At 59.6% G+C, this 22,355-nt stretch overlaps 1 protein-coding gene across 1 annotated transcript in view; it reads left to right on the plus strand.

The window, feature by feature from the left end:
* The first annotated feature begins 4,392 nt into the window (after window positions 1–4,392).
* Mcc (MCC regulator of WNT signaling pathway) overlaps window positions 4,393–22,355 on the plus strand; it is a 90,926-nt gene continuing 72,963 nt past the window's right edge. Inside the window, exon 1 of the mRNA XM_042671331.1 lies at window positions 4,393–4,450. Coding sequence (XP_042527265.1) covers window positions 4,394–4,450 — 57 coding nt within the window. The 5' untranslated portion in view covers window position 4,393. The remainder of the gene's footprint in view (window positions 4,451–22,355) is intronic.

Raw genomic sequence — 22,355 nt, forward strand, 5'->3', positions numbered from 1 at the left:
AGCCCTGCTCTCCAGAGGCTTCTGATCGCTTTTTTTTGGGGGGGGGGGCCTGTGCTCCCCATCCTAGCTCCTCTGGGTAGTGCTGATCCTAGGCTGCAGCTTCATCTTTCTGGACTTTGCTAGAGCACACTATGAAAGCCCAGGGCCGGAAGGCAGAGGTGCAGCGCCTGCCTGTGTCCCGATGCTCTCCACACACCTGCAGAGCCTGCGTAGACGCTCACCCCGGGGGGATGGGATGCGGGGACCAGCCAGCGACTGGAGACGGCCCGGAGTCACGTCTCAGAGCAGAGGATGTTTGCATTGGAGGCTGGCCACGGGGGAGGCTGGCTGCAGCCTCCCTACCTAAGACTCAGATCTGGCCCGGGGCTGAGAGAGGAGCGGAAGCCTGGTGGGGTGGGAGGGGGGCTGGGCGGGGCTCAGGGCCCGCAGGCCATTGTGTTCCCAGTGAGCAGGGTGTTCTACATTTTATGACCCTCTGAGGACCAGACGCCTCTTCCCCTCCCCGCCCTCCCCACCCCCCACCCTGCATTTCCCGAGGCCCTGCAGGGTTCCTAATCCCCCCTTGACTCTCAAACTTCACTTTCTTCCCCGGGAAGAGATTTCAAAGCATTCTCCTTCCGGGCCCGGGTGACAAGATGGTGTTTTCCACCTTGGTGTGAATGAGCCGAGCAAAGCCGCTTTCTTCCCCCACTCCCGGGATCCCACAAGGTGTTCAGGAGGTTGGAGGAGGGGTCCTTGTGCGGGCTGGGGAACCGGCATTACTGCCAGGGACTGCCAGACCCGACCCGGTGGCAGCCACACCCAGCCAGCCCAAGAGCCCTGCCGATCCCCGGAACTCTGGAAGGAAGCTAAAGGCCCGACCCAGAGAGCCTGACACAGACAGCCAGCAGGGAGAGACTGAGGCTGGCAGGCGGGGGCAGATCGCCCTCACCCCGAAATTCTCCCAGAGCACCTGGGGCCTCTTTTCCTCAGAGCCCAGGGGGAGAGAGACTGGCCTCTGTGGTGGCAGGAGTTAGCCAGGCCACTCTGCTGGGAGGGCAGCTTTTCCTCCTCCCTGCCACTCCTGCCCCACAAGAGAGGTTGGTAGGCATTGAACACTCATTCACACTATAGTAAGCCACGATGAGCTGAGCTGTAGTCTTGAGATGGGGTCTCGTATTCTGGGATCATGCTTGAGACTTTGTTCTCCTTTGCTGAGCAGGAGTGACAGCTGAGGAGCTGGTCTGAGGCATGATCGTGTGTGTGTGTGTGTGTCCAGAGCTGAGGATCGAACCCAGGGCTTCCTGTGTGCCAGGCCAGCATTCACTACAGGACTGCATCTCTAGAACTTTCTTTATAGCCATGAGGCAGACCAAGAAGTTAAAAGAAGACATTTAAATTGTAATTAAAAAAAAAGAAACACCCCTCAGGCTTTATTCCGTGGAATCTTTGGCTATACATCATAAGCCAGTTTAGACACCCCCCTATTACAAGGGGCCCCATTACTCGTGCACACTTCTGCCCCAGTGGCCTCTCATTGGGTCAGAGTGCGGCCACCAATTGTCATTAGACTTCGTGCCAACCCTCGAACAATTGCAAGAGGAAGTGCATTGGCTCAGGAAATAAGTGTTATTTTTTCCTTCTTAGGATGGGATCTGAGAGTCCCTTCCAGAATTTCCTTCAGCCCTTCCCACCCTCTCCCCTACCCTACCTCCTCCCCAGTCTCCAAGGGGGCAGCCAGGCCCCTCCTCTCCAGTCACCAGTGAATTTACAGGAAGAGTAGCTGGGGGCTGGGGGGGGGGGAAGTCCCTGCCTCTCTTCCCCCCCTTCTTTCCCACTCCCCTAGTAATCTAATCTATCTTCTGTCACTCAGCTTTACTGAAAATTATCTTCTAAGGGCATGAATGACTTTGACTTGCTTCTTCATTCCCCCCCCCCCCCCCCCCAGGATAATATTGACTCTGCTGTTCCTGTCTTCCTCAGATTCTCAGATGCGCTTCCGGTTAGCTTCCCCTTGCCCTGAGTTCAAGCCCCAGTACGAGCGCACAAACGCGCGTGCATGCGTGCATACACATACACACGCCACATCCGATTTTGGAATGTTTTTGTTCTTGGGTTTTTCAATGAGGGATATTCGATATTGATTAAAAAAAAAAATCTAGGGCTGGGAAGGTGGCTCAGTGGTAGAGCGCTTGCCTTGAGCTGAAGAGCTGAGGGACAGCGTCCAGGTCCAGAGTTCAAGCCCCAGGACGGACAAATAAAAAAAATCTACACACACACACACACACACACACACACACACACACACACACAGAAAATGTCAAATCGGAAACATTTCTGGCCCCCAATGTTGGTACTAAAGGCAAATCAACCTAAACCCAGCCAGCTTCCAACTCAGGAAGGTTCTATGAGCACCTTGACGGGCCTGGCTTCCAGGCCCTCCCCACGGGGGAGAAGGTGGGTGAGCTCCTGGGGGTGTGGGGACCCAGCACCCCCACCCACAGCAGCCGGGCCCCCAGGACACCCGGGGCACAGGACACGGGGGGGGGGGGGGGGGGGGGGGCTGGATGCCACGGCCCCCCACCCCCTTTCCTGTTTAAAGAGCAGAAGAAACATCCTATTGGGGTTCTTAAAATAGACCTTGCACGGGGACAATACAGCAGCTTTTTATAGGCCGCTTCAGGAAGTGTCGGTCTGTTCCTGGGGCTGGAGCCGCCTTGTTCCTGCCGGGTGGAGAAAGGCCGAGGAGCGCTCTTCTCCCTGCGGACGGGCTGTCGGCGCTTCAGTTGTTTTCTGTGTGTGTGTGCACATGCGTATGCGTGCATGCGTGTGTGCACACGTGTACGTGCACGCGTGCGTGCAATGCGTGTGTGCATGTGTGTGCAATGCGTCTGCGTGTGTGCACATGCGTGTAAGCACATGCATTGTGCATGTGTGTACATGCATGTGTGTGGGCAATGCGTGTGTGTGCATGCGCGTGTGCATGTGTGTACTGCATGCGTGTGTGTGCATGCGTGTGAGCACATGCGTGTGCACGCCCCACCTGGGCTTGAACTCAGCTCCTCCCGCTTTCAGCCCTTTGCTGGTCATCTGGGGGTGGCCTGGGCCGCGCCGGCCTGGCTGCCCTGACCCCCGATCGCGGCCTCCCGGGACCGAGGCCGCCGGCTCTCCGCCGTCAGTCCTGGCGCCCGAGCTCCGCGGGGCTCCCCCCGCTCCCCAGGGCGGGCCCGGTCCACGCGGGTGCTCTACTTCCGGGGGCGGGGCTGGGATGCTGGCGCCGCCCGCCCGCCGCCCCGGGACGGTCCGCCCCTCCCGGCCCCACCCCGGCGGCGGCCCGGCCTCCTCCCTCCCACGGCCGGTTTCCTCCTATTTTGCCATTCCGCGGCCCCGGGGGAGGGAGGGGCGAGGCCCGGGCGCGGGACCCCTCCTGCTCGGCGGCTCCCGCGGCGGCTTTCCCGCTTCGGGGCCGGTGATGGCGACGCGCCCCGCTGGGAGGACGGGAGGATGCCGGCCCGCCCCGCCTCTCCCCGCCCGCCCCGCCTCTCCCCGCCCGCCCCGCCTCACCCCGCCCGCCCCGCCTCTCCCCGCCCGCCCCGCCTCTCCCCCGCCCTCCTCGGCTTCTACCCCGAGGGCCACGCCCCTCCCACCCAGACCCCGCCCCCAGCGCAGTCCGGCCACGCCCCTCTCAATTCCCTTCCAAGGCCCCGCCCTCTCACCGGCCCCGCCCCTTAGCTTCCCCAGCCTTCGCCCGTATCTTTCCCAGCCCTGTTCCTCGCCCCGCCCCTCAGCTCCAGGCCCCGCCCCATCGTCCCTCTCACAAGCCCCGCCTCCGCCCTTCCGGCCCCGCCCCATGCCCTCTCCCCCCTCCCCCAGGGCCAGCCTACCCTCCAGGCCCCGCCCCGCCCAGGCCCCGCCCCGCCCAGGCCCCGCCCCGCCCAGGCCCCGCCCCGCCCAGGCCCCGCCCCGCCCAGGCCCCGCCCCGCCCAGGCCCCGCCCCGCCCCGGCCCCGCCCTCCCCGGACAGCTGCGTTCAATCAGCGCGGCTTCCAACTCGCGGCCGCGCGCCGGGAAACTTCGGCGTGGAGAGTCTCGGCGCCGGCCCCGCTCGCTCCGCTCCTTCCCTTCCGGCTCCTCCCGGGCCCCGGCCCCGCCGTTCCCTCCCGCGGACCCGGGAGCGCGGCCTCCCCCGCCCCGCCTCTCCCGGAGCCGCCGCGGGCGCGGGCTGCGGGCTGCCCTCCCCGGCGCATGGGGCCCGGCGCGGCCCCGTAGACGCGGGGCGGCGGCGCCGGCCCAGCCGCGACCTCGGCCGGGGGCCGCGCCCGCCCCGGAGCCCGCGCGGCGGGTCGCGATGCGCCCGCGGGGCCGGCGGCGGCGGCCGTAGATGAGCGGCGCCCGGGAGGCCGCGCGGGGCCGACATGAGCGACGGGGCGGCCCCGAGGCCCGGGGACGACGGCGCGGCCGGCCTGAGCGAGGTGAGTCCGCGCCGCCAGCCCGCGCCCCAGCCCGCGCCCCAGCCCGCGCCCCAGCCCGCGCCCCAGCCCAGCCCGCACCCCAGCCCAGCCCGCACCCCAGCCCAGCCCGCACCCCAGCCAGTGCTCCAGCCCACCCCGTGCCCCAGCCCAGCCCGTGCCCCAGCCCAGCCCGCGCCCCAGCCCAGCCCGCACCCCAGCCGCACCCCAGCCCGCACCCCAGCCCAGCCCGTGCCCCAGCCCGCACCCCAGCCCGTGCCCCAGCCCGCACCCCAGCCCGCGCCCCAGCCCGCACCCCAGCCCGTGCCCCAGCCCGCACCCCAGCCCAGCCCGCACCCCAGCCCAGCCCGCGCCCCAGCCCGCACCCCAGCCCGTGCCCCAGCCCGCACCCCAGCCCAGCCCGCACCCCAGCCCAGCCCGCGCCCCAGCCCGCACCCCAGCCCGTGCCCCAGCCCGCACCCCAGCCCGCGCCCCAGCCCGCGCCCCAGCCCAGCCCGTGCCCCAGCCGCACCCCAGCCCGCACCTCGACCCGAACCCCACTCCGCACCCTACCCCATACTCCACCCCGCACCCCAACCCGCACCCCAGCCCGCACCCCAACCCGCACCCCCGCCCTCCCCACCCCGCACCCCACCCCCGCCCCACCCCACCGGCTCCGCTGGCCAGCCGGAGCTCGGGCTCCAGGTCCGCCGGGACCGGGCGACCGGGCCCCCCGCGGCGGGGCGCGGGCGGGAGCCCAGCAAAGCGGCTCCGAACCAACTCCATTTCCTGCCGGTCCCGCTCCTGCTGGGACGGGGTTACCGGCGGGGAAACTGAGGTAACGGCAGGCAGCGCCGATGCCGTGAGTGGAGGAGATCCGCCCCATCACTGAGCCGGGTGGGGTCCGAGCCTGGGCTCCGCGGGGGGGGGGGGGGTGCGGGGAGCCTCTGACCCTGAGGTCGTGTGAGGGCAGGCCCTGGCTCGGTCCCCCCAGCCGGCCGGGTCGCCTCCCCGCTCCCCTCTGGCAGGCAGGCAGGGTCCACGGTCTGGGGGCGCCCCCCGAGGAACTCCCCCAGGGCCGTGTGCCAGGGCAGGCTGCGGGGCACCCGTCACCCCCAGCGTCCCCAGAGCCGAGGCTCCTGCCTGCCGCAGAGGCCCGTCCTGAGGACACCAGCAAGCTTCTGTCCCAACAGTGTCCCAGGCCGAATCTGTGTGCGCCTGTGCATGTCCCTGCTGCTCGGGGGCTCGAACTCGGGGCTTCTGTGTCCTCTCAGCTTCTCTTAGCTCAAGGCTAAGGCTCTGCCACCTGAGCCACAGCGCCACGTCCTGCTCTGGGTAGTGGAGATGAGAGTCTCATAGACTTTCCTGGCCCCCCCTGGCTTCAAACCGGTCATCCCAGCCTCCTGAGTAGCTAGGATGACACGTGAGAGCCACCCGCACCCAGCCCTGGTCCTCCGCATCCACTTTCATTCTGTTCCTTTTGGGACCAGACACTTGTGGTTTCCCTGATTTCCTTAGGTGACCCTGGGTCTCCCAGTGTGGATTTCCCCCAGGGCTGAATACTTAGAGCACTCATACGGATGCTCTGTGTTTTTTGCTTTGTGTTCTTTTTCTTTCCTGTCTGGACATACTTTAAACCAAGGTATGTGTAAAGAGAACTTGTAAGGCGAAGGGAGGGATGGGGAGGGGTTGCTCGTACTGTGGTCCGTGAATCTCAGCTCTGTTGATCCCAGGCAATTGCTTTAACAGTGTCCTTTTCTGTATCTGTAGATCAATGTCCACAGATCTAAATGTGATTCACGTATATTTTTGGCATTATGTCATTGGGATAGTATGTATAGGGATGTGTGTGCGCGCACGCACGCCCATATACCCATGCATGTGTGTGTACCCATGCATGTGCACACCCATGTACTCATGCACGTGTGTGCCTGACTGGGGCTTGAAGGCAAAGCCTCGCTCTCTGGCTTGGCTTTTTGTCTTAATGATGATGCCCTACCACTGGAATCTCGGCAGACTCCCCTGCTGGGGCTGGCTTTCAAGCACGATTCTCCCAGTTCTCGGCCTCAGCATTACAGATGTGAGCCGTGTTACAGATGTGAGCCGGCAGTGCTGGCTCAGGGTCCTTTTCTTTCAGACGCTGCTTCTCCTTCACTGTGAGGTGTGGGGCAAGGTTCCCGCCTTCCCTTTCTGTTTTCCCTCTCTCTGGTGGCCAACTCCTCCTCCTCACCTGGAAGCCAAGCTCATAAACCTCTTCAGTGCCTGAGCCTGAGGCGGCCTGGGGTCACATGGGGGTGTGTGTTGTCAATTGCCTGGTGTCCACCAGGCATCTTGGAGGTGGCCAGTGTGGAGGGTCATAAAGAGGAGCCCTCGAACGGCTTGGGATCTTCCCCCTGCTACTGGAGTCCTTCAGGGGCAGGGACTGGGGACAGTTGTGTCCACGGGGATGCTACAGCATCTTCTCCAGGTGACAGTGACTCCACTCAGTTTCTGCCACCGTGGGTCACCAGTGGACGTAAAGCTCTCGTGTAGGATGCCGGAGAGCGGGGGTGGGGAATGGGGGGTGGCGGACAGAGACTGGGAGACACGAGCTGGGGGTGGGCGCGACGCTTTCACCGGGAGAACTCTGGTGTAGAGGTAGGAGGTTCACCAGGCTCTTCTGCTTCGTCTTTTAATGAGAATCAGCCATCTCACGAGAGCCTCTGGGTCAGGCCCAGGGGAGTAGAGCCCGCCCCTACTCAGATGAATATTCAAACACACTTTTATTTGTTCCCCCAAGTGCTTATTATATCTAATCGGCATTCTGACAGAAGCCACAGAAAACGCTGAAGGAAAAAATTTGAGAAGCCTAGATTGGCTGTTTGTTCTTTTTTCTTAGCTATTAGCTACCCCTATCAAACAGTGCAGGGAAACCATTATTCTCATTCCCATGATGATGATGATGATTGCTAATGTGAGGTCGATGGAGGATTATCAGATCAGCCAAAATTACAGGCTCTCCCTGCAGCCTCCTCCCTCTCTCGACAGCGGGAATGGTCACACTTGCAGTCACCTTAAATTCAGTGCCCCCCCCCCGACCTTGTCAAGAGAACACTCTGGAACCCATCTGCCTGGCAGGGGTTTGGGTCAGCAGCGCACTCTTCCTCTAGACAAAGCCGTGGGCCAGGTTTTCACTCCCCTCCCGGCCTTACTCACACCTCCTTGGCTCCTCAACCAATTCAGACCTGGAAGGCAGATGGGCTGTCAGGGTCAGGGTGAACCCGGGGCTCAGCCCCGCACCCCCGAGGACTAGCTGTCCCCGTGATGATCTGGTCCCGTAGACAGTCACGGACCTCCACAGGAAAATAAGAATATTGTTCCCTTTCCTGTAGTCACCAAAACCTCTGGACAAGAATAAACGGCTCTCTCCATGAAGGTGGCCGAAGCCACCAGCGCCTATTCTTTGCCTTGGAAGCGATATTTAAATGGAACAGGCAGAAAGACGGCGTCATTCTTCACTTTGAAACCTTGCCTTTCTCTTTCTCACTTAATACGAAACCTCCTCGGCCAGATCTTCCCGCTGTTGAGGAGTGGCCTGGCTCTTCTGGGCTTGTGCTGTTTACCTAGGATCCCAGCTCCTCACTGATACTGAGGAGACCTGTGCAGAGGTACTTTGTCCTCAGAATTCATTGTCTCGACAGACCGTATCTTGGTAGCCACACCACTAAGTCTGACGTAGTCGATTTGCAGTTCCTTACAAATCAAGTCAGGACCTGCCGGATGACCCAGGGTCCAAGATCCTTAGAGAACCCCGCTGTCTGCCCTGAAGAGCCCAGAGCTGGTATGCGGCTGGCGCATCGTGAGTGCCCTGCTTCACAGATGTGAGCAGATAAACTGAGCTGAGGGACAGCGCCCAGGACTGCCCCCCACCCCCACCCCGGAAAAAAGAAAGATGGTTAAACAGTCTGGACTTTCCTCTTCCAGCTGAGCTCCAAGCCTTAAGTTGTCTTCACAGTGATGACGTAGACACCCCATCCCATCCCATTATTATTATTATTACCTTTAAGTGGTTGTACAAGGAAGTTCCATTCTACAAAACAGCGGATGAGTACAAGGTGTCTGACGACATTGTCGCCCATCGCTCCCAGCGCCCCCCTCCTCTCACTTTCTGTTTTAATTGGGATTAGTCATATTTCACAGTCTTTGGAATAGTGATACTCTGTAGAAGTCGCAAACACATTTTAACCGGCACCGGCACATTCAGGTGGACTCTGTGGTTACTGTCGATCCACCCCTGGGGCTACAGATTCACTCACGCTTGTGTGGACCCCGACGTTTCGCTGCTGCCATTTCTAGGTCCTCATTCGCCGCTGGCTGTGGCAGGCTCAGGCTCCCTCAGGCTCGCGTGAGGTGGTTGTGAAGTCTTATAAGGGATTCCTGTAGGGCACGGTGCAGGCAGGCCGGGAGTCCTGGGTTCTAGACAGCGTGGGAGGCGCTGGCTCTGTCCCCGCCCGAGCAGCCCTTCCCTCCCTGGTCTGTCTTTGCTTGCGGTCCCCTCTCTCCGGTGGGAGGGTGTGCTCTGTGGGTGAGCCCGCCGAACTTGATCTGCGTCGAAGTGCTCTGGCGGATGCTCTATTTTTTTCTTTTTGTCGGTCGTGGGGCTTGAACTCTGGGCCTGGGTGCTGTCCCTCAGCTCTTCAGCTCAAGGCGAGCGCTCTACCACTTGAGCCACAGCGCCACTTCTGGTTTTCTGGTGGTTTATTGGAGATCAGAGTTTCACAGCTTTTCCTACCCGGGCTGGCTCTGAACCGCAATCCTCTGATCTCAGCCTCCTGAGTAGTTAGGATGGCAGGCGTGAGCCACCACGCCCAGCTTGGATGTTCTTGATTAAAAAAAAAAAAAAATCCGAATGGATTGGAATGAAGGGACTCAGGCAGTCCCGAGACAAAGCAGATGGCTTCCTCCTGTGGCCCAGACGTCTAGTTGCCCCAGGGAGGTGGCCTTTGTCCCCACCCTTGTGTCCCCTCTCCCCCACTGTGCACACCAGCCCTGAGAAGGTCAGAGGAGGAAAACACAGCTCCCTGCAGCGCCAGAACCCAGGCTCAACCACTGCGCGGGCCCGAGCCCAGCTCTGGTCCCCTACTGACCCTGGTCCTGTCACTGGGGGCTGCAGAGGCCCGAGGCTAGGGAGGAAAGCCAAAGGAGCGCAGCTCAGGCCGAGGGGCTGAGGGGGAGCCTCCCAGGAGAGCCCGCGTCCAGCCCCGCCGGCCACCCAGCTGTGGATGGAGCTGCAATGCAGGGCTGGCCTGGGAGGCTGCGCCCAGGGGCCAGTGCCGAGCCAGAGGAGGACAGGCCCGGCAGCGACCAGGAACCGAGGTGCCGAGGGCCAAGGGCCAGAGAGAGGCCCGGCTATTTATGTACTTATTTCTTGCCCGTCCTGGGAATTGAACTCAGGACCTGAGCGCTGCCCCTGAGCTTCTTTGGAAGCTCTACCACATGAACCACAGCACCACTTCTGTTTTTTTTTTTTTTCCTAAGGGGGTTTATTGGAGATGAGAGTCTCACAAACCCTCCTGCCTCGGCTGGCTTTAAACCACAGCCCTCAGACCTCAGCCTCCTGGGTAGCGAGGGTGACGGGCGTGAGCCACCGGCTCCTGGCCCCTGAGACCTCCTGACTCCCTGACTCTGCGTTTGAAGGAAGCTCCTCTCGGGCGTCTTGCTCACGGGTGTGTGGTGCCAGGGTGCTGAGGGAATGGGAAGGGAGTATCGGGGTGATGCCCGGGAAGGGAATTCAGGGATGCCCTCTTAGGCCTCCACGAAAGCAGATCTCCCCATTGTTCGTGACCAGGAAGGTCTCCTCCTGGTGACACAGCAACCAGAAGAGCCAGTCTCTATGCAGAGCAACACTCAGAAGCAGCTGAAGCCCGGCAATGGCAGTCACGCCTGTAATCCCAGCCTCACTGGAGGCTGAGATCTGAGGATCCCGGTTCAGAGTCAGCCTAAGCAGAAAAGTCTGGGAGACTTCTCTCTAACCACTAAAAAGCCAGAAGCGGAACTGTGGTTCAAGTAGTGGAGAACCAGCCTGGAGCAAAAAAGCTAAGGGACGGTGCCCAAGGGCCTGAGTTCAAGCCCCAGTACTGGTATTAAAAAAAAAAAAGTTGATAGATTGCAAAGAAAACCAAGATTATAATAATGATCAACCCTTAGGTTCTAGGACAAAGGTTTTGCTGGTAAGATTTACAGAACCAGAAATCAGACAAGCCAAAAGTTAAGAGAGATAAAAGGACTTCAGAAAACTCAAGGCTGTGTTCTGTCAGCCAGGGAATGCCTTGATCAAGGGCTGAGTTATTCCTCTATCCATGCCTCCTTCCAGCCCTGAGCAACACCAGGAACCCGAAATAGTAAACACATACACAGAAGGAAAATTAACCGAACACATACTTACTCCCCTGTCCTCCTAGTGAATACTCTTTTTTTCCTCTTGCTGACTAGAAATAGCTAAAATTAGTACTTAAGGAAAGAGGCAGGTTATTTGTTGTTGTTATTTTAGAAGGTTCACAGTATCCTGATGGGTGGGAAAGCGCTTCATGGGGGCCACTACTTCAGATCTTCCTGAAATTCAGCAAAGACGCTGAATTGAGTCTTGCAGAAGTCCTTTAGTGGGGTGGGGGGGGAAAGTCCAGAATTGGCAGTTACTCTTTTTACTTGTTATAATGTAAAGAAAACAGGAGCTTGGGCCGGTCAATTGCCTTTGCAAATAAGCCATAAAAAGCCTGTCTTTTCTGGGAAGTTTGTGGGGTTATCTCAGACTCCAGCCCAGAGATCTGATCAATGCTTGGAATGCGGGTGAGATCAGGGGATCGGGAGAGGACCTGGAGGGAATCTTCAGCCGCCCTCCTCCGCGGTGGTTGGTTGGTTGCCGTGCTTGGTGGCCGGAGGGCGGGAAGTGTCTGGGGACCGCGTGCGTGCGCAGGGCTGTGGCCTCCAGCTGGATTCTGAGAGCCACCTGAGCGGCTCCGCAGGGAAGGCTGCCAACCGGGAGAGGCCTGCCTGGCAATTAGAATGCCGAGCAGGGCTCTGATTGGCCGCCGGGGAGGAGTGGGAGTAATTGCTGGTCCCTGCCCTCTTCCCGGTCCTTCACTGACTTGTCTGCACATGGCCTGGCCCTCTTGGCCTCCTGACTCTCGGCCCTGACTAACCAACCCCCTCCTGGCCTCTACAGGTTAGATCGCTGTTCCAGCTGTGTCTCCTTAGGAGAGAGCGCGGCCCCCCTCCTCCCCTCCTCCTCTCCTCCTCCACCCCTCTTCCCCTCCACCCCCAGCCACATGCTGGGGAAGCTGGTCAGGTGACAGAGGATGGGCCGGGCATGCTTCCAAGCCGCTTTGTCTGGGCCAGGTCCTAGTAGTTGGGTGTGACGGACGAGTCTGCCCATCACTTTGCTCATTTGATAAAGCTACACAGTGGACGAGACTTGGGTTTGGTCATCGTGACCCTAACTTATGCTCGATCTCCTCCTTGTTCCTTTATGTATGCGGCAAACACCAGGTGCCTTCCCCTCACCTAAGATCCGCAGAGACCTGAACAGACTGTTTATGCGTCTTCTCTGTTGGGGGAAGGGCAGTACTGGGATTTGAACTCGGGACCTTGTGCTTATCCCAGGCTGGTGCGTTACTGCTTGTGGCATTCTTCCAGCCCCCTTTCCTCTGCTGCTTCTTATTTTTGTCAGTAGTGGGGCTTGGACTCAGGACCTGGGCGCTGTCCCTGAGCTCTTTTGCTCAAGGCTTAGCACTCTACCACTTTGAGCCACGGTGCGTCTTTGGTTTCCTGGTGGTTCATTGGTGATAAAAGTCGCTTCCCCAGCTGGCTTTGAACCACGATCCCCAGATGTCAGCCTCCGGAGTAGCTAGGATGACAGGCGTGAGCCACCAGCAGCGGCTTCCGGCTGTTTTTGAGATAGGGTCTTGTTTTTTTTGCCTCGCCAGCTTGGTTGACTGCAGCCTCATCTTGTCGATGCCGTAGCCGAGATGCCAGGCAGGTGGTCCCGTGCCAGACTTCCCTCTGTTGAGATCTGTTCTTCTGAAGTCGGTTTTTGTTTTTATGTGTGCCCAGGCTGGCCTGTGACTACAGAGTTTCACCCTGCGACACGGCTGGGATGATAGGCGCACACCCCTGTGCTCAGCTGCTGGTTGAGTTGAGGGTCTTACGAAGGTTTTGCCTGGGTTAGCCTCACACGGCAGGCCTCCCAGTCTCTGCCTCCTGAGCAGTTAGGATGACCGCTGTGAGCCGTCAGCGCCCGGCTCATCTCTGTTCTGATGGTAGGGCACAGCATTCAGGTGGAAGCCAGGTCTCGTGCGTGGGGGGACGCGGGTCCGGTGGTACTGTGTGCTGGGGCAGCAGGAGGAGGTGTCTTTTGGGGTAAAGGAGCATGGACGATGAAGACCCCCCCCCCCGCCCACAAGGAGTTCCGACCAGATTGCCTGGGGTCTTGTGAGCTACAGGACAGAGTGGGGATCCCCTGCAGAATTCGGAGCCTTGGCCTGACTTTTATCTTTCTATTCTTTCCAGATATGTTTTATTGACTATGGGGCAGGCCGGGGGGGGGGGATTGGGGGGGGGACGGTGGTAGGAAGAGCAGGTGTTCGCTAAACCCAGGCAAACAAAGGCCAGGAAGATGGCGTGTCAAGCCCGCTGACGTGCCTTCAGAGGGGCGGTGTGGCTGGTCCACAGCCGGCTCCTCCTCCTCCTCCGCCACATTCCCAGGCTTCCAACCTGCGCTGTTTTCTCTGATCAGAAATAACTGCAGGGGCTGGGAGGGTGGCTCCGTGGTAGAGTGCTTGCCTTGCACGCATGGAGCCCCGGGTGCGATTCCTCAGCACCAGAACTGCTTATGCTGTGAACATAAACAGTGATTGGTTTTGGACTTTGTTGTCGTACTTGACGTCATTTTTCCTTAAGGAACGGTTTACCTAACAGAGTGTCCTGGCCACTAACTAAAAGCCATCCAAACATTCTGTTCCGTGGCTGGTGGCTCAGTGCTGACAGGTGCTGCTGCCGGCAAGTGATGGGCTGGTCGGGGAACTTCCTTCCCGCTGTCATTGGGACCAATTCCTTCATCTCTTGACAACTTCCGCCTTGACCCTCACAGCTCCACACGCGCGGCTTTATTCATTTATAACGAGCTCAGCTCCAGGGAGGCCGTAGAGGTTGGGTGGATGCCCTTTTCCTATTGGAAGGCTACTTGGTGCCAGGTGGGTGCTGGCATTTGCAGTACCAGCACTTGGGAGGTGGACTCGGGGAGGATCACCATCTGAGGTCAGCCTAGGCAAAAAGCCAGCAAGGCTTCATCTCAGCCGATGAGCTGCGTAAGGTGGTATCTGCCTGTCATCCCTTCTACATGGATGGCGTGAATGGGAGGATCGAAGTCCAGGCCCACCCTGGACAAAAGCACAAGACCCTATTTGAAAAGTCACTAAAGCAACAAAAAGGGCTAAGGGCATGACTCAAGTAGCAGAGCACCTGCCTAGCAAGCATCGGGCCCCGAGTTCTGCAGAACCACAAAAACCAACAGCCCCACCAGCAGCAACAAGGGGACAGCGCAGAGAAGCCAGGTGTGGGTCAGATGAGGAGGAGTTGTCCGGTGAGGAGGGTACCTGCCTGCCTGCAGCCCCGCGTGCCTGGAACGTTTGTGCCACAGGGGGAAACTGAGGCCCAAACAAGGCTGGCTGGCGAGGGAGACGGACGTATCCGGGCTCAGTCCCCAGGTTGCCTCTTGCACGTCCTCTGCTCCTGTGCGCGGGATGCCAGGCGCGGGCTCTGTGGCATTCTCCGAGACTCTTGCCTCCCACCCCGGCCACCCCGGCCGATCATCAGAACCACACGCCCTGAGCTCCGTGGTTTTGTGAGTATTAGCATGGTCTGCTCCCGGTGGGTTTTTGCTGGCAAAGCTTGACTTGCTGAGGCTTCAGGATAAAAATCCCAAAGAGCAGCCGCTTCTATTTTGGGCTCGAGTGAGCTGGCTCACTGTCTGGCTGAGTGCTCAGCGGCTGTGTATTGACCAAGCCTCTCTGTTGTCTTCTTTATTTTTCTGGATGAGTCGTAGAGCCTGAACTCGGGGCCTGGGCGCTGTCCCTGAGCTCTTTTGCTCAAGGCTCGCGCTCTACCGCCTTGAGCCACACCTCCCCTTCTTCTTCTTTTTGCTGCTTCGTTGGAGGTAAGAGTTTCTCGGATTTGCCTTCCCCAGGCCGGCTTTGAACCTCGATCCTTCTGTCTCAGCCCCTGAGTAGCTGGGAACATGAGCTGTTCGTACCGGGCTGTCCTCAGACACATTTTTGGAGCGTGGTCACACAGTGGAGCAAGCACGGTGCAAGCGAGGAGGAGGAAAAGAACCCGAGACTCGGGATGGATAGAAAAGGTCCACAAAAAAGGCCACACAGAGTTACATCTCCAGGGGCTGGGAAGGTGGCTCCGTGGTAGAGCGCTTGCCTTGCATGCCGAGGCCCTGGGCTCGATTCCTCAGCACCACATAAGCACAAAGAAAAAAGCCGGAAGTGGCGCTGTGGCTCAAGTGGTAGAGCGCTCGCCTTGAGCTGAAGAGCTGAGGGACAGCGCCCAGGCCCAGAGTTCAAGCCCCACGACCGGACCTCCCCCCCAAAAAACCCACAAAGTTACACATCCACAGTGAGGGAGCCTGTGCCCTCCCCTTCCTTCTCCTGAGGTTGGGGGGGGTCTGCTTCTCCAGCCCAAGGGCCCCCCCCCCACCTTCCCGGGTCTCTGGAGCAGAGGTCAGAGTGGAGTGGAGGCAGGGCTGGCCTGGCCGGGCTGTCGGCTGCATGGAGATGAATTGGAAGATGCCCGCGCAGACGGCCCCTGGTGGCATGCTCAGCGTACAGTGTTGCCATAGCAACGCGCGTGGAACCCACATGCGGCGGCCCACGCGTGTCCGCGGCGATCCCTGTGCGGGCAGGCTCCACAGCAGCCACTGCCAGCCCCGGGACACCCCCCCTCTCCCCCCCTCCTGCCAAGGGGAGCCCACAGGATCCCCCGCGGCCCGTGCGGCTGAGCTCCCGGGCGGCTGGCGGGCGGCTGGCGGGCGTCTGTGCGTCCTGAACTGCTGGTGTTTTCCACTCAGACCGGGCGTGTCAGGATGTGGCGGAGACCGGCCCCGGCTACTTGGAGCTCAGCGTCGTGGTCCAGAATGACCTCGAGAGCCCCCCCTTTCTCCCTCGTTGCCTTCCTGACAGTCGTGGCCTGGCTGTCTGATGATAGCACAGTCGCAGCTCTGAGATGCAAACGCATCCTTCACCAGGGAAACGGCTAGAACTTACCAGAGCGCCAGCCGGGGCCTCCCGGCCCGTCACGGAAGCGCTTCCCAGGTCAGAAATGAAGGCTTGGGGCTGGGAAGGTGACTCCGTGGTAGAGCGCTCGCCTAGCACCATGAAGCCCTGGGTTCGATTCCTCAGTACCACAGACACAGAAAAAGCCAGAAGTGGCACTGTGGCTCAAGTGGTAGAGCGCTAGCCTTAAGCAAAAGAAACTCAGGGACAGCGTTCAGGAACTGAGTTCAAGCCCCAGGACTGGGGAAGGAAGGAAGGAAGGAAGGAAGGAAGGAAAGAAAGAGGGAAGGAAGGAAGAACTGAAGGCCGGTATGTAAGGATGGGACTTTGCTTCTGGTCTCGATAGTATCCTATATTATATCCTATATGTAATTGTGGCCTGTGAGCTAACAGGGAAAAAAATAACCCCCAAACCTCAGGAAAAGAAACCCCCCCTTTCTTCGGAAGCAGCCAAGCCGGGCAGTCCCATTGCAGTATTCATTTGCAAGTGCCCAAGCTGCGCTAAGTGCTTTTTTTCTTGGGTGAATGAGTTTTACTCTGTAGGAATGATACGGTGGGAAATGCACCTCCCGCACTGGAGTGTTTTTAAATGTCGTGTGCATAGGTTGCCGTCTGGAGTTAATAGTGTAGCCGATAAAGCATAGGTTACTACCCGACGCGTTGGTCTGAACGAGTTGTGGGAACAGCAGGAGGAGCGTTTCCATCCAAGCCTTCATTGGTGATCCTGAGCATCGACAACCACAGCTGGTGTCCCACGGGCTGGGTGGGGGACCCTGGGGTTCTGCTGCTCATGGAGGAGGTCGCTGTGGGGTGAGCAAACTGCAGCTCTCAAGTCAGTGTCATGAGTATGGAGCCTTGTGAGGCTGCGGACTTGCTCTTTTCCAGAGCTCAGATGACTCTTGGCCGCTTCCTTCCATGCACCTACCTTTAATTCACTCACTTTTTAAAAATACGCAGCCCCATTAAGAATTCATAGGGAACGGCTAATTTTGGAGGGGAGGAGCTGTCTTCCAGGCTGGGCTGGAGCCTGGGTGCGCTTCACCGCCGAGCTGGCCCCCCGCCCTGCAACGAGCATGTCATTAGAAATTCCTGGACCGCCTAGAACACACCACAGCTTGGTAAAAACCGAGGCGGTCACCGTGTCCAAGAGCAGCACTGTGCGTGCATCTTTTTTTTCCTGGTCATTTACCTGCTTGAAACTTGCAAGGCGCCAACCCCTCAGTCCCGATGCCCTCGCTCCCCGCTTCTCTAGCCTGCCGGCCCGGCTCCGAGAGCCGCCCGGCCCCTGGAATGGGGGCTGGGAGCTGCCGTCCGGCCTTGCTCCGGCCCAGCCGCCCCTGCCCACGGCTCTGCCCCGCCTCTGCCCGCGCACCTACCACGCGCAGCTCCCGCGCTGCACGGCCAGCCGCCATCCGGCTCATTCCGCCCCACGCGCCCACAAACGGCACCCTGGGGCTGCTGGGGTGCATTCTTGAAGTCCGGTGTTTCTTCCGAAGAAGCAAACATTTCACAGCCTCAGCCCCGTGTTTTCTCTAGTGTCTGTCCCTGTGTATTTTCTCTAAAAGAAACTTGTTTTTGAAACTGCAGCGTGTTTGGCACAGTGGCTGCGTAGACAGCGTTTTTCTTCTGCAGCAGTCTTCCTTGGTCTGTGGGGGCTTCGCTGCTCGACACCCCCCCCCACGCCCCGGGACCCGTGATGGAAGCAGACGCTGTGTGTGCTGTGGTTTTCCTGTGTGCACTCCCATGGCCACGTGTGTCTACCAATGAAGAACAATTATAAAGTCGAACGGCTACAGCAACATATTGTAATACAAGTTATTTAACTTAGGAATTTGTCCCCCCCAGAACTTTCCATTTAGTATTTTTGAACTGGAGTTCAATGCAGGTAACAGTCCAGAAAGCAAGAGATGTAGATCAAGAGGCCCACTACTGGGTCTTTAATTAAGGGGGGGAGGGGAGCTTGGAGAAGGGTTAGGGGTGAGGGGGCAGAAATGGGTGTAAACGGAGAATCTGGGCGCTGTGTATGCAGAGTTGGTGTCTGCTGTTTTTAAGAAAAAGCTGGGGTACCCTGAGGCCCTGGGGTGGTCTCTGTAATACAATCCAAAGACTATAGAGGGTCAGTTTGAAAAGACCAGGCACACAGGCCGTATAATAAATTGGGACCATCTGTTGTTCTTCTTCGGCCTGCTTACTTGGACTTCTGCCTGTTGCTTACTTAAGAATTCCTTTAAGATGGAGGAAAACTGCAGTGTCAGCTGCCAGAGGGACCAGCCAGGCTTTGTAGGAAGGGGTGTGGGGGGTGAGCAGGGATGTGCAGGGAAGGGGTGCGGGGGGACAGGCAGGGCTCTGCAGGGAAGGGGTGCGGGGGGATGGGCAGGGCTCTGCAGGGAAGGGGTGCGGGGGGATGAGCAGGGCTGTGCAGGGAAGGGGTGCGGGGGGGATGGGCAGGGCTCTGCAGGGAAGGGGTGCGGGGGATGAGCAGGGCTCTGCAGGGAAGGGGTGTAGGGGATGGGCAGGGCTCTGCAGGGAAGGGGTGCGGGGGGATGGGCAGGGCTCTGCAGGGAAGGGGTGGGGGGGATGAGCAGGGCTCTGCAGGGAAGGGGTGCGGGGGATGGGCAGGGCTCTGCAGGGAAGGGGTGCAGGGGGATGGGCAGGGCTCTGCAGGGAAGGGGTGGGGGGGATGAGCAGGGCTCTGCAGGGAAGGGGTGCGGGGGGATGGGCAGGGCTCTGCAGGGAAGGGGTTTGGGGGATGAGCAGGGCTCTGCAGGGAAGGGGTGTGGGGGGACGGGCAGGGCTCTGCAGGGAAGGGGTGCGGGGGGGGTGGGCAGGGCTCTGCAGGGAAGGGGTGTGGGGGGATGGGCAGGGCTCTGCAGGGAAGGGGTGCGGGGGGGTGGGCAGGGCTCTGCAGGGAAGGGGTGTGGGGGGATGGGCAGGGCTCTGCAGGGAAGGGGTGGGGGGGATGAGCAGGGCTCTGCAGGGAAGGGGTGTGGGGGGATGGGCAGGGCTCTGCAGGGAAGGGGTGTGGGGGATGGGCAGGGCTCTGCAGGGAAGGGGTGTGGGGGGATGGGCAGGGCTCTGCAGGGAAGGGGTGCGGGGGGGGTGGGCAGGGCTCTGCAGGGAAGGGGTGCGGGGGACGAGCAGGGCTGTGCAGGGAAGGGGTGCGGGGGGGATGGGCAGGGCTGTGCAGGGAAGGGGTGTGGGGGATGAGCAGGGCTGTGCAGGGAAGGGGTGTGGGGGGATGGGCAGGGCTCTGCAGGGAAGGGGTGTGGGGGGATGGGCAGGGCTCTGCAGGGAAGGGGTATGGGGGGATGAGCAGGGCTCTGCAGGGAAGGGGTGCGGGGGGGATGGGCAGGGCTCTGCAGGGAAGGGGTGCGGGGGGGTGGTCAGGGCTCTGCAGGGAAGGGGTGCGGGGGGATGGGCAGGGCTCTGCAGGGAAGGGGTGCGGGGGGGATGGGCAGGGCTCTGCAGGGAAGGGGTGCGGGGGGATGGGCAGGGCTCTGCAGGGAAGGGGTGCGGGGGGGTGGGCAGGGCTCTGCAGGGAAGGGGTATGGGGGGATGGGCAGGGCTCTGCAGGGAAGGGGTGCGGGGGGGGATGGGCAGGGCTCTGCAGGGAAGGGGTGCGGGGGGGATGGGCAGGGCTCTGCAGGGAAGGGTTGCGGGGGGGATGGGCAGGGCTCTGCAGGGAAGGGGTGTGGGGGGATGGGCAGGGCTGTGCAGGGAAGGGGTGTGGGGGGATGAGCAGGGCTCTGCAGGGAAGGGTTGCGGGGGGGGGGGGGGGGATGGGCAGGGCTCTGCAGGGAAGGGGTGTGGGGGATGGGCAGGGCTCTGCAGGGAAGGGGTGTGGGGGGATGGACAGAGCTTTGCAGGGAGGGGGTGCGGGGGGACGAGCCGGGCTGGGTAGCAGAGCTAGGAGCTAGCCCAGGCCTGAGCTGCCACCCAGTTTCCACGGGTTCCACTCTGGTACCGCTGTGGCTTTGTCCTCCTGGCCCGGCCGGGGTGAGGGGTCATTGGCCGCCCTGGTTTGTAGTCACCAAGTAACACCTAATTTTCAAGTGGGAAGCAAGGCTGTTTTGGGTGACCGTCTGAAAATGGCCGCGTCTCCTCCTGGCACGCCCGTCTGCTGGTCCGCGTGGGCCTGCCTCTCCAGCCGTGTGGGGATCGCTCTGGTCTGCCGGGGGCTGGGGTGCCTGCTGGGCATCAGGGAACCTAAACCCTGCTGTCCAGGGGAGCCTGTTTCTGCGCGGCTGGGTTTGAACTCGGGCCCGTGCTGGCCGGGCAGGCTACTCTGCCCGCCTCTCACCCTTTTTCCGCATTCGTTATTTTTCCACCTTTTTTGCTTTTGGTTTTCGTTTGCCCCGCGCCAGCCATGACCCACTGTTCTACCCGTCGCCTCCTGTGTAGCTGGCGCTACAGGAACACACTCCCGTATCTGCCTCGTCTTTGAGGAGAGGCCTCCCAAGCTCTTTCCATGCCTGGGCCGGTCCCGAGCATCTTCCCCCTGTTCTCCTCTCCTGAGTGGCTGGGACTTCAGGCGTGAGCCACCGAGCCTGGCTCCCCACGCACCCCGTTTTAATCACCGGGCCAAAAACGTGTTACCCTTCCAGATTGCTGGTTTAATGGCCACTCCCTATAGGTAACAAGATTATTCCTTGGAAATTCCTAAACCGAGCTCTGTGGGTAAATGCAAGCGTATGGTTCAAGAGCTTGGTTTTAATTTTTGTTTAAAGTGGATATGACCAAAATGCTCATGTGGAGCATTTAACCTACTGGCTTGGTAAGCCAGGCCGTGGAATGGGTTTAGCTCGTGGACCATTTGTGTTTCCGAGTTGGGACTGGGGTGGGGGGGAGAGGGTGGGGGGGGAGGGAACTGGCTCGAGGCTGTGGGTTTTTGGTTTCTTTGTTGTTTTGCCTCTAAGGAGCTCAGTCCCCAAACAGCCCTCCTTGGATGACCCGAGGCTGTGGTTGCTGGGGTGGTTGGTTGCTCAAGAAGGGGCGCCTGGCTGTGTGAGCAAAGCCATCAGCTAGCTGGCCTTTTTGTTGTTGTGGGTCGTGGGGCTTGAACTCTGGGCCTGGGCGCTGTCCCTCAGCTCTTCAGCTCAAGGCGAGTGCTCTACCACTTGAGCCACAGCGCCACTTCTGGTTTTCTGGTGGTTCATGGGAGATCAGAGTCTCACGGACTTTTCCTGGCTTTGAACTGCGATCCTCAGATCGCAGCCTCCTGAGTAGCTGGGATCACAGGTGTGAGCCACCAGCACCGGCTGACTCTTTTCCAGAAGCTTGTCCAGTGTCACTGTCCACCCCTCAGGTCCCGTGGATAGGTCAGGAGCAGGGGGGGGTGGGGAGGAGCTTTCTCTCTCGTTCTCTTCCTGTGCTCTGGCATTTCCATTCATGCAGGATTTCACGCTAGGAAGCAAATAGTGGTGAGGCAGCAGCCCTCCGATCCACTCATCTTTCTGCCGCCCCAATTATCAGCAGCTCCCACGGCCAGCCGGACTTCATTTCTGTACGTCTCTGCTGCCTTCCACCTGATGGTGGTTTAATTAGCCTCTGATTGAAAATTCAAATGAATGAAGGACGGCAGGGGGAAGAAGGATCCACGTACTGGGGGAGATTCATTCACAGGAGTGTTTCTTTGCAGTGCAAGCATTACTGTATTCACTTGCGGAAAGTGAACAGTGGGGAAGAATAGGCTCGTAAATTCCCAGCAGCTAATTATATCTTGTTCCTGGTGTTGATAGAATTGCGTTCCTATTTCCAGGTTAGATACTGGAAAGGTTGGGTGGGGGGAGGGAGAGGGGTATGCAACATTGGCAAGGAGACTTTGGTGATTAGAAATGACTGCAGAAGAGGGAAGGCTGTTTGGGTTATGCAGAATGAGCTCAGGAGAGTCAGAGAAGTGAATCAAAGAAACCAAAGAAAGGTAATTGTTTCTCTTCTTTTGTTGTTGTTGGTGGGACTTGAACTCTGGGCCTGGGCGCTGTCCCTCAGCTCTTCAGCTCAAGGCGAGCGCTCTACCACCTGAGCCACAGCGCCACTTCCGGTTTTCTGAGTGGTTTATTGGAGATGAGAGTCTCACGGAGTTCCTGCCCAGGCTGGCTTTGAACCGCGATCCTCATGACAGGCGTGAGCCACCAGCGCCCGGCGTTTCTCTCTTTTTTAATGTGGCTCTGTCGGGGAAAGTGGAAACGAGGGCATCCGCCAGATGGTACTTGTAGGTTCTTGTAAGGCTAAAAACACACGCACGGCATTTGTCTGGATGATGATGTGTGTACGCCCAGAGAACGGAGAACAAATGTGGTCATTCCACGCACGTTGCCGTTGGTGAAATAACTGGACCAGAGCCTTAGATAATCAAAGCCACGTTTCTTTTTTGGTACAACTGAAGAAAAAAAAAAGAGTCATGAACTAACACTAGTTTCTCTTTCTCTTTATTTTTGCCAGTTCTAGGACTTGAACTCAGGGCCTACACACATTGCCCCTTAGCTTTTCCACCCAAGGCCAGTGCTTGAGCCGCAGCTCCACATCTGGTTTTCGTAGGGTTTTTTCGGCTGGTTAATGGGAGCTAACAGGCTCTCGGATTTGTCTACCGGGGCTGGCTTCAGATCTCAGCCTCCTGA

The sequence above is a fragment of the Dipodomys spectabilis genome, unplaced genomic scaffold (assembly GCF_019054845.1).
Source record: "Dipodomys spectabilis isolate Male_0828 unplaced genomic scaffold, ASM1905484v1 ptg000611l, whole genome shotgun sequence".
Classification (NCBI taxonomy): Eukaryota; Metazoa; Chordata; class Mammalia; order Rodentia; family Heteromyidae; genus Dipodomys; species Dipodomys spectabilis.